Raw genomic sequence first — 27,774 nt, forward strand, 5'->3', positions numbered from 1 at the left:
TCGAAGCGCTTTACAGTAAAAGCTATATTTACCCATTGACAAACACATTCATACACTGCTTTTTCTATGAATTCAGAATTTTTCTATCACAAGTAATCAAAATGTGGGACATGATCTCAATATGGGGGGTATATACACACCTATGCTTATTGGGTGAAACACCCACCAAACAAGATGTTCAGATGTACTGACCCTAATTTGACACCATATGTTACTCTGTCCCATCCCATCATGTCCAAAATTATCCTACCCTACTGAATAATATCCCATTCTCTTCTCTGCATTTTAGAGCAAGAAGAAATACATTAGCAGCCTCAATAATATGTGATGCAATACAGCCTCCTCCTCTACTCTGTTAGCAACAGATGCTCTCGCTCTGATGGCAATCTTCAACTCATACAAAATATGACAGTTAACTTTTTTTGGATACACTTGAAGAACACCTTGCACCTCTGGGGTGAATAAGTATGACCTGATTGCATTGCTGCAATGAAACGTAAGGGAAGGGAAGGGAAGGAAGGAAAGGAGCTCCCACTTGCACAGTCCCTCAGCACCTTTATTGACTCATTGATAAGTTTCAGAAGACTTAGCAGGCAGTTGTGTCTGCTGTGGAGATGAGTTAAATTGGACAAATAACAGAGTTTTCTTCCTCTTATGTCTGCTGATAAGAGTGCAAAGTTTAATGATGTCCTGTGAATCCATTTAGAAATGAGCTGAGAGGCATGATTCATCTTGACTGAACAAAATTCGGGGATAGGGTTTAAATCTCTCAAACTATTCAAGAAAAATAATCACACACCTTTTCTTTGCTCTTCAAGTTAAGAAACCTCAAAATGTTTTGCAAATGCACATAAAAAGCTGATTAGATATCCATAGGTATGAGTCGTGACATAATTTTCTTCACTGCCAAACTGACACACTAAAAGTTTGAGTTGAAGTGCTAAACTGTGTCAGACCTCATGGGTCCAGCTCCACCTGCTGGTTATGGACTGACAAAATGATTCAATCTTCACCAACTTCAACAGATACAATTTTGACAAACATAAAATACACAAAATATGTTTAAATAAAAAATGCGAAACATGTAGCGTGGGAACAGTCAGATCTGATGCTGGATTACAATTGATTGTGCTGCAGATGTGCGGGACTGCTGTATAGTGAGCTTCTACTGTGGGTTTGGACTAATGGCTATTGACTGAACGAATGGCTGCATGCGACTGTGTAATTAGTGGATGAGGATGTGTTGAGTGATTGCTCTGATACTTTGAACTTGGCTTTAATATTATCATTATGCAAGAACGTACTGATCCTACTGATTCATAGAGACATGTGCATTGTGTGCACGGCATATGAAACTCTGACTCTAAACTACATTTACATTTGGCAGATACTTTTATCCAAAGCAACTTACAAATGAGGGACACAACTAAAGCTTCGTTGCAGTAGGAGACATTGGTGTGCGTAGTACGTGCACGACACTGAGATATTAATGTATCAGCCATGATTATGTGAGATAGTCCCAGCTAATGAGAGAAAGTCCTGCAGGCAGAGGCAGGCCTGAGTTTCAGTCAGAGATCAGTGGGTTGAACACAATTTTGTGTGAGAGCCTGCAGTGTAATCAGGTGCCTGAGAACACACTGCAATGAGCCATGAAGCAGATAATGCTGAAAAATTGATGAGGAATAATTAAAAGTGAGCCTAGAATTGTACAAGACGGCCCGGTTGTTATCAAGAGCAGACAGTGAAAGACAGTGAAGGGAATATACCAGTGACATGACACAGAAAAATCACACGTGGTGACCGTTACACTTTATAATCTCTTGTAGCTCCTGTGTTTGAGGCATTGTCTCTATTAAATCAACAAAATCAAACTATTAAATCAAATTATTTCACAACTTTAAAACATATGAGTAACATATATTTTGGATGTCATTCCTCTTTCTACTCTGTCCGTTTCTCCAGTTGTGATGATGGTTTACAAATATTTTCCCATTCTTTCTTCCTCTTGGAGATAATGTCTCAATTGTATGGATTTTTAAAAGTCATGGGTAGACAAGTGGAATTTATTAGAAAGAGGTTGAAGGATTGAACTATTTTCACAGTGATCCCTGCAGCCGTACGGTATCACTGCCAAGTCTCTGGGTCCAGCTTTTTCATATCTTTACAAAAGAGCCTCAAGAGCAATTTCCTGTAATTACACCTTAGTTCAAATGAAAAGAGACAGTTTATTGTGTGGGGATCTTAATAACGGTCCTGGTTATTTGTCTGATTGGATAACTAATAACTGTTTAGATGTCAATAAATAGGAAAGAAATATTAACAGAGATTTAAAAAATGTTGTAAAATGAGTTGTTATACACTGCAGTTTTAATTAAGGGGAACACTTTGGTTGATTACTTAATTGCTCATAATGAGTGTTTGCCAGACTGTACAGAGTTTCATGTCTCACCTGATTTGAGCTGAGCATTAGGATTTAGAGCCTGAAGGCATTATTCTAACTGAAGATAGAAATAAATTGCTGCTTATGTGTGATTATCCTTTAAACCTTTAAACACGCAAAGTCAAATGAGTCTGGATCCTTGGAGTTATAAGTTTGATGACTGCTTGTGAGGAGCTTTAATTATAAATGGTCATTATGCAACAGCAAACGCAAAAGCTCCAGACAAGGCAGCAGGAAATTAAGAGGTATACTGCCTATTTCTATTAGGCAGTATTAACGAAAAAACATGGATTATTTATATTTATTAGAAACTCAGAATTATTACTGCCAAGAAAGAGGTTCAACATAGAGTCCTTATTGCTGACTTTCTTTGCTGTGTGCAGACAAAGCAATGCTGCATGGACAAGCACTACTTTTCTTTCTATGTTGTTTTAAAGCTGCATCGTTTGACATACACATATACAAGGAGTGATGTCAGACATAAAGAATAACAGCAAACCGACCGATTGTTGATGGCAAAGCTTACAAAAACAGCTCAATCTTGTCCATCTCCTCTGTCCAAATAAAGACGAATACTGAGATGAAGAGATCAATACAAACAAAAGATTGGTTCAAGTCTTGTTATAACCAAAAACCTGACTGTGGTGTCATGGCTACCACATAGTGGAAAGACTTTGAATAAGGCTTTGAATTGACATTCCATGTTTGAGAGCAGTCCATTCATTTTACATGACACAAAAATAATGAAGTACAATCATGATTTCACACCTGGGTCCAAATGCTCTGACAAGTCTCTGTCATTTTGCATCCAGTGTTCTTGTGAACACTGAAGGGAACCTGCATTGTGTCAGATACCTTCGTTTTGCTTGTTTCTCTCCCCTAAGAGTATAAATTCAACTAAAGGAGCAATGATGTGCAGGATCACAGTCATAATTCATTTCTGCTCCTCTGGCTCCAAAACCGAGCAGCTGTTGAGTATTCTACTATACATCTGGCAACCAGTGAGAAATTCTGATACAGCAACTCCAGTGTTATTCAGCTCGCCTTCCAGCACCTCTGAAGCTCACTTATTAACACTTACATCTTTTAGATTTATTCAATAACTTCAGAAATAACTTCTCATGTCTGTACTTAGTGTACAGACATGGGAAAATGGTTAGAACATCCAGCTTTTCGTAGAAGCAAACAGACCATACTACTGAAAAAAGACAAAACAAGGAACTAAGACTTAACACTGACATCACTATGCTTGAAAGTCATTTTAATGACCTTGGCTCCGACTTATACAGAGTCGGTAATTTGAATCTTCTGATGAAGAAATGAGACACATCACATTTATACAATGGAGCAAAGAGGAAGCCTGTAAAGAGGAAACACCTGCTGTCTCCAAACAATGGAAGTTCAGTCAGGTACAATTAACAATGTTGATAAATAGGAAAAAAAACATATCCCTGTCTCAAGTTGCTATAAAAACAAAAAAATCACACTACACTTTTGTACCATATAAGGAGATTTAGCAAAGACTGGACACTATCAACCTCAATATTGTAAAAATATGTACTTCTATATTATTCATAGTGTCAAGTTTCATCTGAAAAATCTTACAAAACCAATTTAAAAGATGACATTTGAGACATAATTGGCAGCTCATCTGGATGAACAAACACTTGCTCTTTTCAAATATGGGATTTGATTCATTTTGACCTCCGCTGTCATCAGCCATTTGTGTAGCTTTGTCTTGTTTGTCTTGCTGCATGTTTCCAGTGCTTTAATCATCACAGGCCACTTTTCTCACTGAGGCCACGTCATCAGCAGCATCATAGATTGCACAAAAATGCTACTTCAACAAACCCAGACAGCTCACTTTTTTTTTTTTTTTTTTGTATAAAAAACAAGATCCTGGAATGAAAATCTATGATCCCTGTTAGTTTGCGCCCATTGCATTGCAGCAGCATTTCTCAGCTTGAGGCAGTGGGAATGATGACTCTTAACGACATAAAACAATAGCAATTCACCTTATTTACTGTAATGATTAAGTTGATATGTCCATAAATTGGTTGTTAAAAATAACATATTTTTAGGGTTGAGTTAGGGTAGATATCTTAACATGTTAGCCACGTTTTGAGGCAAATTACCCAATTTATTCTAATGGTGTTCACAGCTGTGTTCACAGCTCATGTAATTTGATCATGCAGGTTAACTGGGTGTATGAAATGGTCTCAAGTCCTCCTTGGGGTATTTATACACCCATTCCCCGTTTAGAGGCTCCTGATGGAGCTCTGCACTGAATTCAAAACAGATAAAGCTGCTACAGCTCAATATCCCTCCAACCTCACTCTAACTCTTACTTACACGTCCTTGTCCATCACAGGGACAACTCACTGCCCTATGGAAGCACTGGAATCTTTAAAAAATGAATGAATGAATTTAGTATCAAAATGAAGACAGAACCTCTGCAGATAAATGGGTGATGTAAAATAACCTGAAGGGTAGCCTAAGGGTCAGATCTCTGTGGGGGTATTTTAATGCTCACAGCAGAAAATAACCTCTCTCACAGACTTTTGCAACATCTCTTTTTTTTTTTTTGTGTCTTTTGAAGGGGCGCTCACAGGTTCTTGCAGGCTACAATCAGCTGTGCTGCTGGTGTCTGACCCTGCTGGGGCCGCGCAGGAGAGACAGAGGAGAAAATCAGCGTCACACTGACGAGGTCTGCGGAGAGCGTTATCATCGCGCTACAGTGCGAGTCCTCATTGTCAGTCTGCTCAACAACCTGCGGCCGCTGCGGACACACGATTGACAGCGAGAGGATGTCTGGCATCACCGGGAATCTGGATTGCGAGGATTGTTCTTCTGCACATGTGGCCAACAGCACGGAGTTGCATGTGCACTCCACTCTGGATGAGGACGACGAACTTCTGAGATACATCTGGAGAGAGTACTTACACCCCAAGCAGTATGAATGGGTTCTGATTGTGGCTTACATTATTGTTTTCTTCGTTTCACTCATTGGAAACTCGCTTGGTAAGTGCTGTCTTTGATATATTTTCATTCCCCCATACGCGCGTAATCAGCCCTGCATAAATCAGACATTAGAAGCTCTCTTTGAACAACTTTTTTTCCTCTTGTTTTTTTTTTTTTTTTTTTGTTTGTTTTTTTGAGAACACGAATGAGCACGCTGCTGCAGGGGAAATGAAATGAAATGCTACAGTGATGAGAAATGTAAAACAGGAAGCTTCAGTTTCTCTTTAATCGCAGCGGCGCACCTGCTGCTGGAGGGAGCTGAAGAGGATAAGTCACAGAGCGCAGTCTCCCGGTGCGGCAAGGTGCAGCTCCACACGGGCACAAGTGGAAGCCCGCAGATACAGACAGTATAAATTATATCACTGGTTTGACAGAGGGAGACTGCGCGCCCACGGACGCACTTTTCTCGCACCAAAAGATTTTTATTTTTGTTTATTTATTTATTTTTTTTGTTATTATTATTTTTTTTTTCAGATTGTAAATCACACTAGTGTAATTTTAATTTTTTTGAACATTTTTTCTGAGTTTCATCTAATCATTTCTCGATCATCACCCCCCCTTTATTATGCTGTTTGTAGTCTTGTGTACCCTGCTGTGAGCAGGAGCAAATATACCTTTGAACCGGTGTGTGTGTGTGTGTGTGTGTGTGTGTGTGTGTGTGTGTGTGTGTGTGAGTGTGTGTGTGTGTGTCTGTGTGTATCCCCCCCCCCCCCCCCCAATCACTGTGGGGTGTCCACTGGTGGGGTCCCTGGTATACACACACACACAAGTTGGCTTGTGGGACATATCAAGCGCTCTTGGGGGCCCTCTGGTGGTCACAGGGGCTCTGCCGCAACCTGCCGATTTCCCGTTTACAGTTTGATCCATGCGGTCTCAACTCTTTTTATGCAAATTTGTGTTGTTGACCTCACTGCAGGAGTCTTCCTTCTCTCATCATCTAGAGTTCCTTTCCTTCACTAGAATCAGTTCCATCATAAACAACATTACATTTTTGGCCATGACTGCTGTCTCAACAAACCCAGATGGACCCAATTTATCAATGTGCACTTACAGAACAGGACCCGGTGTGAAATAATACGTGAAATAACAAGTGAAATGACTTAAGGAAATTGGTGTGTCATTCTTTTGCCATTTGACAGATAAAACAAAACTTAAAATATATAATCTAAACATACTTTTTTCTGAATGAAATAACCGCTATGGATAGAAATGTGGGAATAAATCTTAATTTTGGTATTTTATAAGAAACACTAGTTCATTCATCTATAGTGCCATCTGAGCAACTCAAATGTTTAATGATGCAGACAACTCAGTATCAATCCATCTGGCCTTACAGCTCAGTCCAGCAGGTCTCACAATTTAATGGACAGATAGACTGGAAATAATATGGGCATGCACAAGTTATAATCACAGTAGTGAGACACAGTTTCAATCAATAGTTTCACTGTAAGGTCAGGGTTCTGGATTTGGTCCTTATACCACAGATAACTCCAGTAATACCGAAGACATGTCCTTTGTTTTCAAATCAAACAGTGTGAAAGCCACAAATTGGCAGCAACCACACCAGTAGGTCTCCCTCTCCCACAGACACAGAATAGGGCCTATGTCAAAATACCAAAATATGCCTAATAATGTGTTTTACTCATCTAGTTTGCCTGCTGTGTGCATGGATGATAAATGGTTCAACTGCAGCTTCAATAATCATTCCATGTACTGTAGAATTTATCCAGCAGATTTTCTGCTTCCAGTGAAATTTGCATTTGTTTGTCTAACAGATCCGGGGGATACCAGGGGAGAGCTGGCGTTTGGTTTTAACGGGCAGGCCATTAGTTTCATAGCTTCAGCTGACAGGTTGTCATTAAAACTGTCTCCTTTTAGATGAAATGCCAACAGCAGAAGGCAAAGGCTTTTAAAATCATCTTAGCTTCTCTTTCTTTGTGCTTTTGTGCCCAAGACATTGTTATGACTATTGATGTTTGCAGCAAATTTTCCAAAAGCTGAACACAGAGACAACATTTTAAAGAACACGGGTACTAAAGTAAAACCTTGTAACGTAGCAACATGTGAGGAAAGCCGTTTGGCCCTTTGAGACTTAAGGACGCCAGCAAGATCAGCAGAGCAGATGACATAAGAAAAACAGAATGGATACAAATGAAGAATTTTCACATGTACCCGCTTTAACTGCGTTGTTTTGTTTTATAATTCCATCCACACCTTCTCCCTTACTTAAAGCTGCTGAAATCAAATTTTTCTTATGAGCAGTGTATCAGTGTGTGTGAAAGGGGACGCTTCTTAGTGCACAGAGAATTATTACCTGACTCTGCAGTGGCCTTCAGCTCGACAAAGCAGTTTAACGTCTTTCAGCTAATTTTTTTGGTTCTTTGTTGTCATGGGTAATTCTCACTGCTCTTACACTTAATGCAAGTTTAATTATAACACGCCAATTACCTATGTGTTAAGATTGTAGTAGGGGAGCCCAAATCAAAATCTGGCAGGTGGCACTGTACTTAATAAGTAATGTATTTTCATTATTATTTCTATTTATGCTTAATGTTTGCCACTAAAAACTCCTTGTGGTACAAGCGGATTTCCACCTATTGCGCTTTATAGAGTATAAGTTCGGCCAGTAGCACATGTCAGCATCAGATGCATGCATTTAAGTTTGCTTTGGATTTAATGCTACATTGCATCTAATTATAACCATAAAAACAGGAGATCAAAGACAAGCTGTGCCTTTTTCAATTCAGTTCAACTCGAGCAAGTGTATATAATTGTTGCTGTGTTAGCCACCCATGGGCCACTGCACACAGAGTTTAGCCATGAATTACTTCCTAGTTTGTGATGGGTTCATTACTTACACTTTCACACTATTCTTTTTTTGTGTTTGCCAGCGTCTCATTTCTGGCTTGCTGAGGGAGGATTTCATCATGTGCTGTGCTGAAATCAAACAGCATTTTCAAAAAATAACTAGGTCCTAACTGACCAACCTGCATAACGTGCTGATCTGTAGTCCTACTAGTAAACTTGACTGATGTATAATAATTCATATTCTTTTAATGATAGTAATGGTGAAAGCAAACATCCTTATGAAAAAAAGGGAGTATATTATAACAAATGCGTGTGGTCAGTGTTCATAATTGAGGACATTTTTAAGACAGTTTTTATGCACAAAGATTCATCTTCCACAGAGACGCAGTGATGAATATGGATGCAGCAATCCACACTGAACTAATCACTGTGCGGGATATGGAAGAATTTCAGCACAATTAATATGCAACAGTACATTTTACCCATTTTTGATACTGGAAAGTATCGACCCGGTGTTTGTTAGAAGCTCTGTTTTACAGCCTGGGTTGGACATTGATTACAATTACAATATAATGATATATTTCTAATAGATTAAGTGTCATGGAAAGCACTCTGGGCTCTGAAGCACTTGTCACTTACATGTTTTGTTTTTTTTCCTACAGTTGATTGATGGTCCTTGAATATGTTTTGATCTGGAAGCCTGAACAAAACTTGAAGTATGGTCTGCAGCATTAGTTACCACAACAACGGAGAGCTGTTTTTGAGGTCGAACCACCTTGTTGAGACCAGATCGACCCACTAATCCTGCTTTGTGAGAAAGACTCTTGTTCTTGTGGCTACGATGACAATAGCAAACAGTTGCCTACTTCAAAATGCAGTGGAAACAAACAACACGTACATCCAGTTGGACTGTGTTTGTGGCTGCCGGCTGGCGTTAGATTCCAAGGCCAAGAAAAGCCAGCGGCGATGTGCAAATATCCTTTGAGTAATACCGGAGAAACACTTTCAGGGTTTGTTTATACACTGATTTTGCAGTGTAGTATACTGAACGTCAAATTTTTGTTGCTCAAGAAAATTTAAGGGAACAATATTTCAAGCTTAGAGAAATCTTTTTTTGGGCTTTGTTAAATAGAAAAGATTTCACTTGACAGAGTCAGACTGAAATGCGCTTGACTTTTTGATGCAACAGCTGTAAAAGTTTTTGGGATGTGCACATTCTCCACTCTGTTTGTCCTTGACCTGAAATTACATCGCTTTGACTGTAATTTTTCTCAATGGTTTGACATGATTTGAAAGAGGATTGTGAGACAGGACTTAACACCGAGAGGGACTTGATTATAGAGGTCAACAATGGGCAGAACAGAGACTAGTCCCTGCGACTCAATCAACCCCTCCATCGTCTGCTATTATGGCAGAGGTAGAGGATAAAAAAGAGATGTGCTGCTATTCCCAGGCCTAAGCTCTGTTATGTTTGAGCCTTCGGCAGCAGGAAAAGCAGTGTTTGACAAGCTTGTCACAAACTGACACTCAGATAACAGCCTCAGACGCATTTTATTGCTGATTTTGTAAAAGTTTGCTTGGCAGACCTGCAGCTTGATCGAAAAGGGAACACAAAACTCCAAGCCAAAAGATGTTATTTTGAGCACCCATGGTCTTCAAAATACTTGACAAGAAGACAAACAGTGCTTTTGTGTATACAGCAGAAGAAGTCATGTCCTTATGCTGCTTCTATAGAGGGAATGTATGTGAAAATGAGGAGGAGGTGTTGCTGTGCAATAGACAAACAGATTCAGAAAGAGTTCACAGAGGAAACTGCTGCAGGATAAATGAAAGAGATGAAGCATGAAGAGATTCTTTCTTATGGACTGGTTAACATTAACTAATCAAGCACACAATTTCAGGAATCAAATATGTCATAACCATTGCAAATCTGTCTGCAACCAAGCAGAATATCATGTCAAATCTCCGTGATTTTGCTTTATGCCTTTCAGGCTTCGCGCTGGTGTTCAGCTACAAGCAACAACAACAATTTCAATTTCTGAGATACTCACAATCTTTTGGATACCACATTACATTTTGCTTTACTTTACTTACTTTACTTTAAGTTTTACTATTCTCAGCTTTTATTCTGAAGGCCAGTGGCACACAACAGTTGCTGCTTCTCCTGTCCACATGTCAACGTATTCTTGGGCAAGACACTGAGCCCAAAACTGCTCCCAATGGTCTGGCCAGCTCCCAGAATGGTAGATCGCTACCATCTGTGTAAATGAAACGTAAACTGTGAAGTGCTTTGGATAGAAGCACAAAATAAATACTGCTATTTACTCTCATTAGTGTGTGACGACTTTCATTACTGGATTACCTCTGAAGCTGAAGTTGATTACTGGCATTGACAATCACTGGCTCGTTCATCAGCTGTTTAGCTACTTGCTGACTGGCAATGCTAATCATGATCACGCGGGTGTACAAGGTGACCCTTATAATCTGAGAATCACTCATGCCAGTGCTCTTTGTTGCTGCACCTCCTTACTGGCTACACCTTTGTACTAATATTGTGAATATAACTTAGACTGGCCAGTGTTCATATATGTGTTTATTAAGGTGGATGAGTTTAGAGACTCCATCCATCCCTTATCTATACCGCTTATCTGTACAGGGCCGTGGGGGGGCTGGAGCCAATCCCATCTGACGCTGGGCGAGGGAGGGGTACCTAAGATGTCATATATGTGCTCACAGATTCCAGAAATGAATCCAGAAAACATATTCCTGACAAAATACTGGAAAAAAATCTCCATCTTGACACAGTCCCTACAGCTATATCTTTCTCTTCCTTAAGACTGAAAGGTGAATCTGGGCGGTTGTGCTGCTGTTGCTTGAATTAATGTGACTCCATTGATCCTCAAGGGATTTATTGTTTGAGTCTTCGTGACAGAGCCTTTAACATCGTGGGGAGCTGTGAGAGAGACACTGAGAAAGAACAGGAGGTTACTTGTGTCTTTCTCTAAGCGGAGAAAAACATTTGTGTCTAACTTCACCAGTTGTTGGTATAGAAAAGAAGAAAGTGGAGGGAGAGTGTCTGTTTATGCTGCAGCAGTTTCTTTTATTTTTGTGATCCTTGTGCCCTTTCTTCTGTGTGTAAAATGATCAGAAATAGCTGTATTAATTCACACAAATCAAGCAAATTTGTTGATCGGCTTTGGCTAAGATGTTATTACTGGATATTGTTATTAAATTTTGACTTTATTTAAATTTTCATTGCAGATGCAATAATTCAATCATGGCATTGTTGCAACTTTTCATTTTCACATTGCTGATCAGATGTGCACAAAAAAAAAAAATAATAATAATTTCACTTGACTGTATCCTGTGTTTGCTGTTATGCATAGTTACAGTTATGGTCTGGATGTTTCATTATGCTTATATAATCCACTGCAGGTCTGCAGTATCACATCTGCATTTTACAGTGTTGTTATCATCTTTGGGGCTTCAAGACATGAAGAAAAAGTAAACAGTTATACTAGATAGATCTGACACCAGTGAATTCACAGATCACAGAAAAGAAGAACCACAGCCAGAGCAACATTTAAGTGCTCTGTGCACCCCTGGTTCACCTCTACAGGTGTTCTCACCTTTGTTGTCTGATAAGACTTCTTCTCAGGGCTGTGTGGGCATGTACAGACTATTTCTGATTGACATGACCCACGCGCTCCTGTTCCAGCATTTCAGGGAGGCAAACTTTGATCTTTATCATTCTTATTGGTATTTGTATTTGATTATGTTGTGTAAAGATGAACTCGCTCCTCTTTGATATCAGTGAGGAGCAGAGCCAGAACTAATTTGCTTCTGTTGCAAATTGATCCAAGTTTTGTTTTTTTTTTTTACCTCACATAGAGTTCACTGTGACTGACATACAAATTACAAGCCGCTCCAGCATTTTGCCATTTCATCAGCAGAAAAAGCACATTTGTAATTAACAACAATAATCGGCGAACTCCATTTAGCGGCTTCCGTTTCTATCAAAATGTCAGTTGTGGAAAAGGCCAATTTGCAGCCAGTTTTTGGGGAGGGGGCGGAACTGTCCTCCCCTTATGTAAATACTGAATGTTTGTATTATTTGCTTCGACACAGTGAGTGCAGGGAAAATATAAAGACAATAATATGTTTGTTAAGCAGCTATATATAATATCTATCCTACCTGCTTTTTGCTTCATCATGTAAGTAAGTGGTAGTGAATAGTTTGGTAAATGTACTTACTCACCGCTCCTATTAGCATCATTTCCAGCCATAGCAGTTAGTTGTTTTCAGAGGAAAGGCTCTGATAAATCCACTGTATGCCACCGGCCCAGCACCAGACAAAAAACAGTCCCCACTCTGACCGCACCATAATTCCCACTGTGGCTCCAGCCAACTTTATTCTGAACACAGGTCTGATCAGACAAAAATACTTTCTGCAGCACTCCAAAACTTTACCAACACAGAGTGGGTTTGAGCTGGGAGGGTCTGGTTTCTGCTTCATTTCAACATTACGCACCAGGTGGCGTGTTGCCTCAATCAATGGCTTGTGGGGAAAGTAAACAAAATACTACATGTACCAGCATGGGTTCTAACAGCTGAATCCAAATGAGAAAGGTTCTGTATCGACCTGCATGTGCTGGAATGGTAGAGACATACTTAGACATACTTAAATAAGCGTAGAAGGCCTTTTATCTCTGTGTCTTATGCACTCGAACACCTGGTACCCCTTGTTACAACTCTCAGGCAGTGAAATCATTTTCCACTCTGCCTGCTGTGGTTCTCTTTCCTGCAGCCACCTGTACAAGGTTGAGTTCATTCACCCACCCCGGCACAGAATAAATTAGAATCCAAGTGGTTGTATACATGAGAAATAAGTCACAATAGAAACTTTAATGTATTTTCTACAGTCATGTCGGTAAACTTTAATTAAATTTCTCCTGAAAATATATATATTCTAATGGTGGAAAATGTAATTCTGGTTCTTTTCAGAGACATACATATTTTTAAGTGTCAACATTCTCTTTCCACCCACCTTACAAATTCTCTATGTCATTTTGCACATTCACATTGCAGCCCAGGTTACACCATGTTTGAATTACCGAAGCATTTCAAAAGCAACAGCAGTTATACACTGTCAGTGTTGGGGAAGTTACTTTGAAAGCATAGCTTTGCAAGCTGCCAATTACTTGAAGCTACCCAAAGAAGAAATCTAGTTTGGCTAACTAAAACTACTAAAAAAAAGTAGTACATGATGGTCATAGAAGTTGCTCTACTGATATATGTGAGCTTTCTTATTTTGTTATGTAGATTTGTTTTGTATTGATAATTTAGTTTTCTTTTAGAATATACTGTGTATTTTCTCATATGTTCAGGCTTATATTTTCCTAATAATTCATACTTTTACAGCCTGAAACTGAAGACTGTGGACCCTGACAGCTTTGCCGGTGTCTCCTCTGTTGTTGGCACTTGGTGTCTCTCTTTTTTGATGTTCTCATTTGGCTTTTGAAGTCCTACGCAAATTCTCACTGTGCCTGTTGGCTTCATGACCGGCACCATAGGTACACACCAGGTTGTGTGACCCTCTCTATCAACTATTCCATTCACTGCAAGTCAGACTGGACTATGGGAAGAAGTGGTTGGGGAACTCTTCTGGCTGTATTCACAGTGTATGATACAGCTCATTCTCCTGGATTTTGACTGAATCTGTCTTAAGTTGATGTCCTGCCCCTGCACTAACCTGCTCTACTCTGTTGACCAGCTTCATCTCTATTACTGTCTTTCTCCCTAGGTTGTCGCCTGTAGGGCCTTCTTTTAGGTTAAAGATCTACTCCCTCAGTTTATGCAGCATATTAGCTGTGAACTGTGCCATAATATCTGGTGTCCCTCACGGCCTATCCAGGGGTTAGATCTAATGAGCTTACTCTTTGGCTTAAATGCTCTGAATGTTTCCAGATTCATTACACTAATGTCAGTGGCTATATTGATTCTAATCCAGTCTTGATTTACCGCTCCAAGATAAAAGTTTTCCTCAGTGTCTTCACAATGAGTGACTTCTCTTACCAAGTGACCATTTTTCCCGCATTTTCTGCAACAAGCTGTCTCCCACATCTCTTCAATTATCTCCAGTGTGTCACTCCCTGCACTTTGAGTGCTGCCTATTGCCCCTGCTGGTTTATGTGCTGTGCTACATCCTCAGCTCGCCTTACAGTCAGCACTGCAGTTTCCAAATTGAATTCAGGCATGAGCTGTAGTTTCCTGGAGAGCCATTTTGTCACCGATGCCGACAACCAGTCAGTCTCTGATATGCTTTCTTTTCTCCACATTTCTAACTCAGTCTAGAACCTTTTGATAAATGACTCACTGTTTCCCCCGCCTTTTGCACCTGGTTTTTTTTTTCCATCAATATGGCTTGCACCTGACATTCATAATATTGCTTTTTCATTGAGGGTACAAGAAGGTAGGGGATTTTACTTAAGTCTTAAGAAGTGACACAACACACACCGCCAGTTTCCTATGTGAAACTGGATGAAGAAAGGGCAAAATGCTTCCACCCAAGTAAGAAAGGAACCAAGCAACTAGTTTCTACTTTTATTCATTCTATAGCTTTTAATTCTCCCTGACACACACTCCAGCTTGAGCCTTTCCACACTTCTATTTTACAACAGTGAGGGTTCTGCTGTTCTGTGATTTTAAAATGACTGTTTCTGTTATCACCAGTGACAGAGGGATCAGTTGTTCAGTAAGCCATCTCTCTCTCCACATGGTCTGACCATCTAATCTTATTCATACTCCCTGCTGGCCGACTGTATGTCTCTTCCACTGTTCCATGTCAAAGTTCAAGGAAAGGCTACTCAGTGTAATATCTCTGTTAAATAAGTCATTTGTGTATAATGATTTTTTTTAAATTATTATCACAGAATCTCCTCCTGGCTATTTTTTTCACCAACTAAGACTTTTGGGATGGGATGGGATTATAAACTTTATTGAACTCTAAATCTTCTTTTGAATTCTCTGAGCCCCTGTCAATAATCCTTCTCAGGTATGACAGGTTTTTAATTCTAGGTGATTTTAATATTCATGTCTGCTGCACCACTAACTGTCCAAGTTTTTATCTTGATTGATTCTTTTAATGTATCCCTCTCATCACCTAGGCCCACTCATTGTCAGGGCCATACTCTTGATCTTGTTTTATCTGATGGTCTTGTATTATCTTCCTTGACGTATTCTGATCCTTTTTTTTTCTGATCACGGTTGTATTTGATTTTACTTTCTTCTTTTAGCAGCTCACATAGACAGTTACACTCATTCACTTCTCATTTTGCCTTTATTATGATAGTTGCAGTGATAGAGAGACAGGAAGGTCAGGGAGAGAGAGGGGATGACATACAGCAAAGGGCCTCAGGCCAGACTCGAACCCAGGCCTGCTACAGTGAGGACTAAGCCTTAATGGTATGCGGTCGACCAGATGAGCCACCAGAGTGCCCTTGGAGCATGTAAATCTAAAATGCTAGCATGTCATGAAATTATTAGCCTGCTGTTCTTATTGTTCGAATGTATGTAGTTATGTTTTTACTCCTGTTAAAAGATTTGTCACCATTTATGATTTACTTTGTGCGTTGTGTTTGTTAAACTCATATACTTGTATTTCCATAACCATAAGGGATAATTCATTTAATCATCATTTAATTCACTTTGCATATTTCCCCTGTCAAAGTCCGGTACTACAATCATCTACTCTTTCACCGTAGTGTCATTGTTGTGTAGTTAGTATTTGTTGTGTTATTGTAATGTCAGTCTTTGTTAATCGTGTGTATTAGGCTAATAAATGTTTATGTTGTTGACTGTGCTTTCTGTAACTTACTTTCAATCAGTCCTCTGATTCCCCCTTAAAGTTTGTGCGTTACAGACACTCTGGATTGATCACCCAGTGAAATGGTCATTAGTTATATTGTGCTGGCTCTGAAATTACGTTACTGGTCGAATAATTAAAAGGGTTCTGCCTGATAATTATAAATGGTGCCATATTTCTCCTAATTGAGTTAAATTTTCCCCACACTCACAAAATGTCAGTGTTTCAGAGTATTACTATTACTACCAGAACAGTTTTCCCCAAGCTATATAAGCTATATATTCTGGACCATTTACCTCCACATGTGCTGTCAAGGGCCATGAGGTCCATAAAAGCAGCAATTTGCACTTTTATAACCATCCAGTGACTCCCCTGTCTTGCTTTACCACACCTTTTGTTTTATTGCTTTAGTAAGTTTTTGTTCTTTTTTATGTTTATTACAGTGTATATGTTTTATTTCTATTCTTGTGTTTACAGAAGAGTCGCAATTACAAATCTTTAATGGGTTTATGACTATTCAAAGCCACTGAACTACTTAGTGCTGATTTTGATGACTGTTTGTATTATGCTTTAATTCTTTTAATCATTTCGAAGGTTTTTATTTATTGTCTTTTATCTCTTTTTAATGTCGATGAAGCACTTTAAACTTGTTTTTGAAAAGTGCTATGCAAATGAAGTCTGTTTAACAGAGGTAATAATGTACTTAATTTTACTGCATAAAGCAAAACACTGGTTTATTTTTATTCATTTGCATTTGTCATTTATTACAAGTTGTATCAAGACACATTTGAGGTATTTCGACATTGTCTGTTGGTCTGATAATAGATATAAACTGAATAATGTCATATTTTTGATGTGACTTTTAACCATTATGTAAGACACGATTACATGTAGCTAGTTGCTCTGAGATTTGTTTGCAGTTGCCTTTTGCATAAATGGCACATATTCACATTATGACTTTTGACTCCCTTTCCACAGTCTTTATCTATATATGGCAGTGGATTTGCTTTTACTTAAGATTCACCATTAAATGTATTCTTTTTTTTGTTTGTTTGTTTTATATTTTATACAACTCAGTGAATGCTGAAATCTGTTCAGGTTTGATAAGACCAAAGATCATATTTTCTTGGGGCGTTACGTTAATTAAAATTAATAGCTCATTTAGATAATCCTGTAAAATAACCAGTTTTCGTTGTGCCAATGAATTGCTTAAAGAAAATGCCTGTACTAAAAAGAGCTGTTAAAAATTGATTAACTTTTATGAATGTGAAAACACTTTCCTGTGACAGTCTCAGCATGAAATGTCACACTAACACATTAAACATTAATTGTATTTGTTTAATTTCTGAATAGTGAATAGTTTGCCAGCAGGACTGAAGCTGTAAACATGAATATAATTAGATTTTAATTCAAACTGCAATTGACTGCATGGCTCCAAGACAGTAGTGATTAACATTCGGTAGCCTGGACTAATGAGATAAATGTTTGCCTTTATTGACTTTGGGCTGTCTTTGATTGTGCATCATTTTCAGTTTGTTTTGCAGTGTGGAAGAACCGTCACATGCGCACCGTGACCAACTATTTCATAGTGAATCTCTCCTTTGCTGATGTCTTGGTCACCATCATCTGCCTGCCTGCAAGTCTCGTGGTCGACATCACAGAGACGTGGTTCTTTGGAAACACTCTTTGCAAAGTTGTGCCTTATCTGCAGGTAAGAGATCAACATCAACATTCAACCAGGATAGTTGAAATCTTGACCTGATGTAAACTACTCAACCTGTGAGGGTTTTATTAATATAGACCAAGACTCTTGTTTCTGTTTTTACTTTTTTCTTTCTCTCTATTCCCAAGGGGACCCCCCCCCCCCCAAAAAAAAAAAAAAACAACATTTTTTTATATCCCAGGAGATGCGCACTGTGTGAAACCTTTGCTGTTATCCCATGGTGATTTACCATATTATTACTTACACTATTATCTCTCACACAGTTTTATTGATTTGTATTTAGGCTGTTCACAGGTCTTTGTGTTAAGTTTTACTAGAATTGTCCATGAGCAAGTTTGGCACCCTTCCCTCTACTGCACCTTCCCCAGCAGCTGGAATTCACTGGAACCTTTAACCACTGTGGTGAAAAGATATCTACATTTCTCTAACTGTCAACAGATTCAATGAAAAGACACAAACTAGCAGTGCACTTTCCGACTTCCCAACCCTCTCTCATGCGTGTAGGTTTCTACATACTGAAGGTGTGAATCTTTAAAAACAAGTCTCAAATATGTAGTGTCTGTTAAAGTTTTTAGCAGGGTGACATATCTGGGCTTAACTCAAGATAATCTATAATGCCCATGTTCTTTCTGATGGAGCATATCCAGTACAAAGATGGGTCTCATTGATTTACCTAGATCAATTCATTGACAGTTTTAGTCGTTCCGTGGGATTTGTTGACTGTAATATAATATAATTACAGTATACACTGTAATATCAGCAGATCTATCATTTCATTCCTTTCCAGAATGACAGTATCACAGTATGACTATAGACTGGCTGCACTGACGTGTCCTGTTTGTTATATCTTAAATGGCTTCTGAAGACCTGCAGTGTGCCCGTAGGCTGGTACACTATACTCTGTGGGTTCTATTTCTGCGTCATGCTCAGTGTATTAACAGATCTCTTTCAAAGCCACCATATCAAGCTCATAATATCTGTACATGTACTATTGATTGGAGCTGAGCATTTATTTCCCACAGAATATGACCCAGCCACAACCCACAGGTTTATCTCCCACATGAAATTGGTGATGCTGCTGTGAACCAAAAGGACCAACGGAAATTCCTGGTGACAACCATGTGCAACAGGCTGAAACTGGATAAGAGGATCTCCAACAGAGGAGTTTCTCATGCATCAACATGCCACATCTGAAGTCGGTCCAGTTTCCTCATTCCATAATTGAAATCTCGCTTCATCTGGTATGGCTCCTTTCCCAGAGTCTCATTTAAGAGCCAGGCTATTTAGATTGTGGTGAGATTAGACCGCACTCCATCGAGGCAACAAAGAAAAAGGCAAAGAAGATTGTGGTTGACCCCCCGTCCTGTTGGTCTAACTGAACCCTGCTAATCTGCTCTTGGACTCATTCGTGATTACCATTATGGTTTGGATACAATGGACTAACTCCATCTGTGCTCGATCTCCAGGACGGTTCACACCTGTATCGTGAAAGCCAGCATTTTGGTGAATTGGTGAATCGATTTGCTTAATTAAAAAAATACAGATAAAATCAATCATTATGATGCTACATTCCTCACCACACTGTCTACCCTGATGTCACCAATCAAGGACTGCAAAATTAATCAAAGACGTTTTACCATTCACACTTTGTCATACTAACCACACTTTGTTCGGTCTAAAAATCTAAATGAATGTGTTATGCTGCCATTGCCTCAGAAAAGGAGCTAACAGTTAAATTGGAAGGGTGTTGGCTAAAGACATGCGTTAGAGCCATGTAGTATCTCCAAGATTTAAAACAAAGTCCCAGCAGCTATACATTTTGAAATAATGTTCCTCATTCACGTGTGCTGTTGCACATAATCAAATTTATATGAATGTCTCTTGTATCACAGCTGCATCCATGAATAAAATAAAATGCTGCGGGAACTGTTTTCTGAATCCTGACTTTGGAGTACTGAAAATGCCATTTCAGTCTCTATCTAACTGGCGGGTCTTTTTTTTTTTTTTATTTCAGACCATCTCAGTTTCTGTATCAGTCCTAACACTGAGCTGCATTGCCCAAGACCGTTGGTATGCTATCTGCCATCCATTGATGTTCAAGAGCACAGCCAAGAGGGCTCGCAAGAGTATTGTTGTCATCTGGGTTGTATCATGCATCATCATGATCCCTCAGGCTATTGTGATGGAGTGCAGCAGCCTGCTGCCTGAACTCACAAACAAGACCAGTCTGTTCACCGTGTGCGATGAACACTGGGGAGGTTAGTTTTCACAATGCGCCTTGAATACATAAAAACACTGAGCCAGATTTCTCACTCTATTAGGTTACAGTGACAGAGGCAGGTTATCAATTGGATACTTTTAAAACACAGATAGCTCAAAGAAGACACAACATGTACACACACACACACACACACACACACAACCCTAACACTAACCCTAACCACTAAATTCAACAAAGCTGAACTCCAACTGACTTAAAGTGAAACAAAAATCAAGTACTGAAGTGTCACCAGAAAGATGAGCAATGTTTTATTCTTTACTCGTACAATAATATACCGTTATTCCCCCTAGGTATGTGGAGACAGGAGCAACTAATCTTCATTCCTCACACTATACACTACACACACACACACACACACGTATGTGTGCATATTGTGTAAGGAATGGATTACTAACCTAGCTTTACTCTCAAAGGCATGGGCCTGTTATTAGTCATCTATATTATCAATATTATTACAGGTGCAGTAACAGCAGACACGCTGTCCTGATTTTCGTTTAGTTTGGAGATGTTTACACTCCAGCAGCTCCAACCAAACTTGTGTCAGATGGCATTTCATTTGCCAGACTCCTCAGTTCTTCCTCGTCCTCAAATCATTTTCTTATGTAAAAGTAAATTACAGGCCACTGTAATAGACAAACATAAAGTTTAAATCTAAACATCGCGTTGCTTGACCAAGTATGTTTTTCTGCTATCCAGTGGTCAGAAATAATATTTTGTTAATAATAATAATAATAATAATAATAATAATAATAATAATAATAATAATAATAATAATAATAATAATAATAATAATAATAATAATAATAATAATATTTAGTTAGATTTTCATGTAAATACTGCACCATAATACTAGAACTAACAGAACTAACAGAACTAAGTCAGATTAAAAACATTTTAAAAAATCAGCTATAAAAGTTTTCAACCAACTAGTTACAACTGCTAAGATCTGCAAATATCAGTCATTTCAGCCCATACAATCCACTGTTGTCGGCTAGAATCGAAAAGTCTGCTTTTGTTTACGTCTATGTGAAGTTGAAGACCTGGTGTTTCAAACATTACTCTGCATTTTGACTAATAACTCGATGCGCTGTGCGAGAACACAAAGATTGACAAGAACAGCAACAGTAACTGGGGGCGTGGGTCTTAGGGAGAGATCGTACAGTTAGTTTTCAATCAAATTCTAATGATATTTGTTTTATGTTTATACAGCTGAGATCTACCCAAAGGTGTATCACACCTGTTTCTTCATTGTCACCTACTTTGCACCATTATGTCTCATGGTCCTGGCATATATCCAGATATGTCACAAGCTGTGGTGTCAACAGGTGTGTAATATATATCTTTTAAAGGTGATTTAAACGTGTTCAAACATAAATCTTGTGGTGAACTGATCTTCCTTTGTCAGGTTTACAGTGCCTGATGTATACACATGTTTTATTAACAGATTCCTGGAAGCACATCTGTGTTGCAGAGGAAGTGGAGGCCCATACAGTGCTCAGCTCCGACTCCAGGCCGGGGAGAGTCTGTCAGAGTCAGGACCAGCACAGTTTGTGCTGAGATCAAACAGGTCCGAGCCCGACGCAAGACAGCTCGCATGCTGATGGTGGTGCTTTTTGTTTTCGCCCTGTGCTACCTGCCAATCAGCGTGCTCAATGTCATGAAAAGGTAATAACCTCTCAAGCTGGGCTGCTTTAAGATTCAAAAGACATGTAAGCAGAGAGAGATCAAGAACAGAGGTTGCGGGACATTTTACATTTCTTTTTCAATTAGGAGCTCACCCTGGTAGCCTCATGTATATTAACACTACTGAACGCACTGAATCGTTGCTTGTTTTCTGCAATCCTGATTTAAAATAATGTGTTTTATAGTATAGCATGAATAGGAGAATCTTTAGCTGACACCGTGTCCTGCTTTACTTGCAGAGTCTTTGGGACTTTCAAGAACACAAATGACAGAGAAACAGTGTATGCATGGTTCACTTTCTCACATTGGCTCATATATGCCAACAGTGCAGCTAATCCCATCATCTACAATTTCCTCAGTGGTAAGTTTGTAACCTGTCTCATCACTTTAACCAGCTGTTTGAGCTCATTAGTGCCCTCTAGTGGAACGTTTGGGTTTAAAAATACAACTCACTGTCATAAATTCCTCATCTGATAGTAATGTATGTTGTAAATATGAATATAAGCCGCGATTATGTTTATCACAAACTCACATGAATTTATAGATGCTATTAAATTTTGATATCTTTGATAATGATATACAGCTCAGCTATTAGTCACTATGTACCAAAAAAAAACAAAAAAAAAACAAAATGTGATGTATCTATAATAAAGAGTTAACTGACTCTTTTAAAACACGAGTCACTAATAAAATTGTTGGTCATAATGTTAATGAAAACAGAAAATGCTTTTATGCAAGGTATAAAGAAAAGGTTCAAAGTGAAAGTGGTTTTCATGTTTCTCTCGTTCTCCTTAGGGAAGTTCCGCGGGGAGTTTAAAGCAGCCTTTTCTTGCCATTGTTATGGTCAAGGCCAAAATGGAACACAGAGGACAAGGACCAGAACGAGCACAGACAGCCGAAAATCTCTGTCAACTCAAGTTAACATGGACAATGTGTCACGCATATCAGATCAGGTAGTGTAGTCTTATACTCTGAGTGGGGGGCTTCAGAGACACACTTATAACTTATAACTGTTTCCTGAAGACCCTCTCACTTCTTTTACGTGAACGGGAACACAAGGAATGGCAAAAAGCGGCATTTGAATGTTTAGTATTTAAGAACTCCATATATATTTTATGATATACAGTTAAGTGACATGATTCTAGTTGCACATGCTTTTATTGTATTGTAAACGTACCATTTTATATTTATAACTTTATATCTGGTTCAGTAGCCAGAATCAATATTGCAGATGATCTGTTTATGGGTTTTTACAACAATAGAAGAGCAGGTGTTATAGATAATAGGTCTCATAACTGCTCAGATTTGTACTTTTTCTCCTTAATTAGTTGATTTCCATCTTCAGTCTTCAGTGTAAATGCCCATGAATGAATGATTATGTGCATTAACAGTATGAAATTATGCTAGATCAAACATAATAAATATCCATCAAACTATGGAACATGAATTTTATGATATTTCTTTGTTGCAGCTGCACACATGCCCGCTATTGTATGTCTAGCACCAAAGCAAAATTAAGTTTTAAACATTATAAATAATAAAATCATGAACTTCTCTGCTTCCAAGAGCTGGTGAATTCTTCAACACAGGGTAGAAGTGACATGGAGTCGATAAGAGGTGTCAGAGTTTCAAAGATCCAGTTTGAAATGCACTGAAATGCTTCTGTCAATCATCTATACTGTCAGAGTCCAGCAGGCACTTCCCTGTCAGAAAAAAACAGAGGATGTCATGAAAACCAAACATCATTATATCAATACTAAGCTGCACTTTAGAATGTGCAATCAAGAAACATGTCTATATAATATCCTGGCTGAAATGAATATTCATGATGAAAGCCTTAAATATGAAAAGAAAACAAACAGAAAAACACAGCTGCAAAACTGTTTGTATCAGTTTCACAGTTTCTCAAATACTGTGAATTATAATCGTCTGTAATCTTCATTGACAGTGACTGACTTCTATATTGACCCTAACTTTTTCTTAATCATGTTCAGTTAATTTACCAAAATTATCATAGTTCGATTACACCATTATACTATTATAGGCTGCTTGCTGTCATCCACCATACCCAACCTTTCAATCATTTAACCTACTCTCAATAATGTCATTGAGGCCTGTAAATAAATGACGTTAACATATTTTGACTGTAAACCAGTTGTTGTCTCAACAAGTGATGTTGCTACTGCGTTGTTTTGTTTGGCTACATATGTGTCAGAGTGTGAGTCTTTTACAGCAATGCATTTGGCATCCAGTTAACCCAGACAGGAAATGACTCCACTGAACTGCAAAATGTGCGACAATGCTTTTACAGGAACGCCTGGGTCACACTCACATAGTTCCACACACTCACACCTGGACGCTGCTCAGTACAAAGGCTTCGTCAAGGACATCTCAGTGGCGACAGTCAAGCAGCTAGCAAGCACTTCTTTCACTTTCCCAACAAAAATCAACAAAAAACATCTGCTGGTCCTTGGACTGAATGAATTGAAAATCGTTCAGTCTCAACCCGGTTTCTTCTTTATAATCGTTACTTTAGGAAGGACAGTGGAACTCCAGCACAGTTTCTCCCATTCTCAGCTGTTTTAGTCATAGTAAATAGTTAAAACAGCTAATATATTATTCTCATTAATATTTATAAATTGCAAAATGTAATTGCAGCTAATAAGCTTGTATATGGGTGCAATTAAAGCTTCAAGTACAAACATAAATCTGAAACAAAGATTCCCAAGCAAAAAATGATATTGTTTGTGTTCTCACTCACTAAACCGCAGACTCTGATTCCTTGGTAGTCGTGTCTGCATGTCCGCATTGTGTTTGTGCTGGCAGCAATTAGACCCAAAAACAGTGAGCGAAGGAATATTAAAGCAACCTCTACACACAGTTCCATGCAGATTTAATACAAAAAACAAGCTTTCTGTCAGGAGACACTAAGGCAGATGGATGGAGTGCAGTAAGCCAATTCTAATGGACCTGTTCACATCGGAAATTTAATTCAACGCAAGTTCACCTTGGAATGTAAATCCACAAACCTACAGCACATGATAAAATACTCGCTAAATAAAGCAAATGGATACAAATGTTATGAAATGGAAATGTTATTCAAGTAGTATTTGTCAAAGTGATAATTAACACACATAATAAACAAACACAGTAAGTATTAAACACCACTGTAATCATCAGTGTAGATAAAGTCTTCCTGCTCATAAGTGACGCAAAATGAATAAACAAAAGTTATGTGGAAGTCTCTCATCAGATCAAGATAATGAAATACATCAATAAAACTGAAAACGCATTCAGGAAAAGGCAAGAGTGATATGAAAGAATTCCACAAACAAGAAAACAAACTGTAATTCTGCAATGACACGAAACAAAGATGGGGAAATGATGCTAAACAATGCAGCTTGATTCCTGTTCAGTGGCTCTATAATTACTGGTGCGTGTTGACTATAAATTGAGATTGCTAATAAGCGAGATTGTAAGTGGTCAAAAGTTTGCTTGTTGAGCCAAAAATGTTTCGAGAGTAGATCTGTAACTCTTGGTAGTTTTAGTATTCATGTAAGTCTAACATCATCAGGACCACTTTCACTCTTGACTTGAATGTGAGATTGTTGCACATCAAGGATAATTTACTTAATGCTGCAAAAACAACATGCTATCCTATACATTCAGGAAATTTCAGAGATTTGTGCCCCCACTGGTAGAATGCAGTGCACTGACATTTTATCTTCTTCAGTTCAGGTATTTCCATTATTGTCCAGACTGGAACAGTTTATAAAATTATCATCATTATAACATAAAAAAAACTAACAAATATGTTTTGTAAAATGTGTTAAAAAGTTGACTATATTATGTGTATGTCAGTTTTACATTTTCACATCTTATGCCTTTTCTTCTTTTATTTATTTGAATGTGTATTGTGCACCATGATCAGTATTTGTTTTATTCCGAATAAGATGGTGCTAAATAAGTAAATTAACTTCACCTGTGAGTGATTCCTGTGAGAGTCAATTAATGTTGATTGATAGTGGTTTATAATTTATTTCATAAAAAGCATATACATTAGCCTTTGTCCAAACGGTTTTGATCTTACACTCTTTTAATTTCATTTCAATTTCAACTGTACTTTTAAAGCTTCTCAATCCTGAAATTAAACTTTATTAGTTACATTCAAATTGTGGAACTTAACATTTTCAAACTCTATCAGACAATAAGTTAATCACGCTTTTCAAATCATGTGTAAAATCATTTGTAATCTGAAATATCAGACTAAACATCCAAAATGTTTCAGATGCTTTAAAACACCAGAGATGTTTGCTACTCATTATGTTGTGATGAATTTGTTTCATTATGCATAGATGTGGTTTGTTTAAAGTGGAAATCCTTAGCTTCAGTAATAGAGCTCCGGTATTTGATTTTGTGTTTAAGTATAATTTCACCATCTTGTCAGTGCTTTATGAAAAATTTGCATTTCTCTTTCCAGAACCTCCTTGTATCTCTTTCTTTTTCAAAGCAGCTGTGAGCTTTGTTGTATTTTATTTTGCAATAGTTATTTGGTGAAAAAAATCTTTTATAAGTATTAATGCCAATGTAATATGACATGGTTTTTGAAGCTTTTTTCGTAAGCTTTTTAGTAGCAGTTAAATAAGAAGTTCATTACAAATCATACCATGCTGTGCAACAAGCTGTGTATCTTTATCCAAATTTGTAATAATCTGGTTTTCCTTTTCATACAACCAATGGCTGTAGAAGTCAGCGTGTAAATCAGAATGTAAGCCTCAAACAGAAATTCATAAAAAGTCAGGATGTTGACCATCATTATTTTTTCATGTTCAATGCATTTATTTATTTGGAAACACACTTTTTCATGGGAATGCATTGCCACCAATCAGAGTTTCATGCAGTTATCCCACCATGTGTCCTGAGCTTAAACTTTTCAGATTGCCTTATTAGTTCCTTGACTTGATATTACTGTTCTTGTGAGCTTTCAAAGTGCATTAATTAGTTATCAGTTTATTCCTCATTGTTATGGGCTGCAGATTGTAAAGTGGGGCATACTGAAATCAACAACAACATCTCGCCAAGATTTCACATTAAGATTTAACATTTAACATTTAGGTTAAACATTTGACATTATATTTAATATTTGGACTTTAACATTACTTCTTTTTTTTTTAAAGCAAATATGACAAAGTTCATGAATATTGCTGTAAATCTGGCCAAAAAAAATAGTTTTAAAAATTCACACCGCTTTTTTCTCGACATTAGTTGGGGCTAAATGCGTTAAAATGTTGCTGTTAATTTCAATGTGCACCACTTAATAATCAACGCCCCATACACTGTGTCTGTTTTCCTGCACATGTTTTATCAATAAAGTATCTTCCTATATGGTTTATCTTCCTCTGTCTCTTATCTCTGTCCCCAGCAAAAAAATATCATGGGCTTGGGTAAGATAGCCAGTAGCATCTTAGCTCAGCACACCAGACGATCATTTGCCATTGCTCCACTAACTGGGAAAATAAAACTGGAAAATAAAAACACCTAGAGCTGCCAGTGGTGTATCTGGTGTATGCAGTCTAATTTCTATAGATAAAGTAAAGACAAACTAACAAACAAACGTTTTTGAAATTTGCAATTACTAATCTTGTTTTACCAGAAGGGGGGAGTAGAAACAAGCTGTGAACACAATCCTGACAAATAATCACCCTTCACAATGATATGGTGAACTTCAGCGGTCACCTGTTTACACATACACAGAGTAACATTATCATTCACTTGGTGTTGGGTTTCTGACAACCTGCAGGGGCATATTCAGAGTCATTTGTAGCTGTTGTTTGATGTCAATTTGTAGCTTGGTCTCCATTGACTCCTGATGGGGAGAAATTCTGGCTCTTTAGTTGCACTGTGTTCACCAGCTAGCTGCTAACTTTGTCTGTGTTTGGTGTTAAGCAAGTTAA

General features: G+C 38.2%; 1 protein-coding gene across 2 annotated transcripts; it reads left to right on the forward strand.

The window, feature by feature from the left end:
* Positions 1-5,247: 5,247 nt before the first annotated feature.
* hcrtr2 (hypocretin (orexin) receptor 2) lies at positions 5,248-27,734 on the forward strand. 2 transcript variants are annotated; one of them, XM_071480828.1, is made up of 7 exons: positions 5,248-5,461; positions 17,666-17,844; positions 19,871-20,114; positions 21,347-21,462; positions 21,582-21,802; positions 22,060-22,181; positions 22,616-27,734. In XM_071480828.1, the coding sequence occupies exons 1-7, from the start codon at positions 5,248-5,250 to the stop codon at positions 22,780-22,782; spliced, it is 1,263 nt and encodes a 420-aa protein (XP_071336929.1). In that variant the 3' UTR covers positions 22,783-27,734. The 2 variants fall into 2 exon arrangements, with proteins under 2 accessions (XP_071336929.1, XP_071336931.1); XM_071480830.1 differs by lacking the exon at positions 5,248-5,461 and having other exon boundaries at positions 17,703-17,844; positions 18,879-20,114.
* The last annotated feature ends 40 nt before the right edge of the window (positions 27,735-27,774 follow it).

The sequence above is a fragment of the Trachinotus anak genome, unplaced genomic scaffold (assembly GCF_046630095.1).
Source record: "Trachinotus anak isolate AG129_WGS33_773 ecotype Australia unplaced genomic scaffold, CSIRO_AGI_Tana_v1 ptg000007l, whole genome shotgun sequence".
NCBI classification, from domain to species: Eukaryota; Metazoa; Chordata; class Actinopteri; order Carangiformes; family Carangidae; genus Trachinotus; species Trachinotus anak.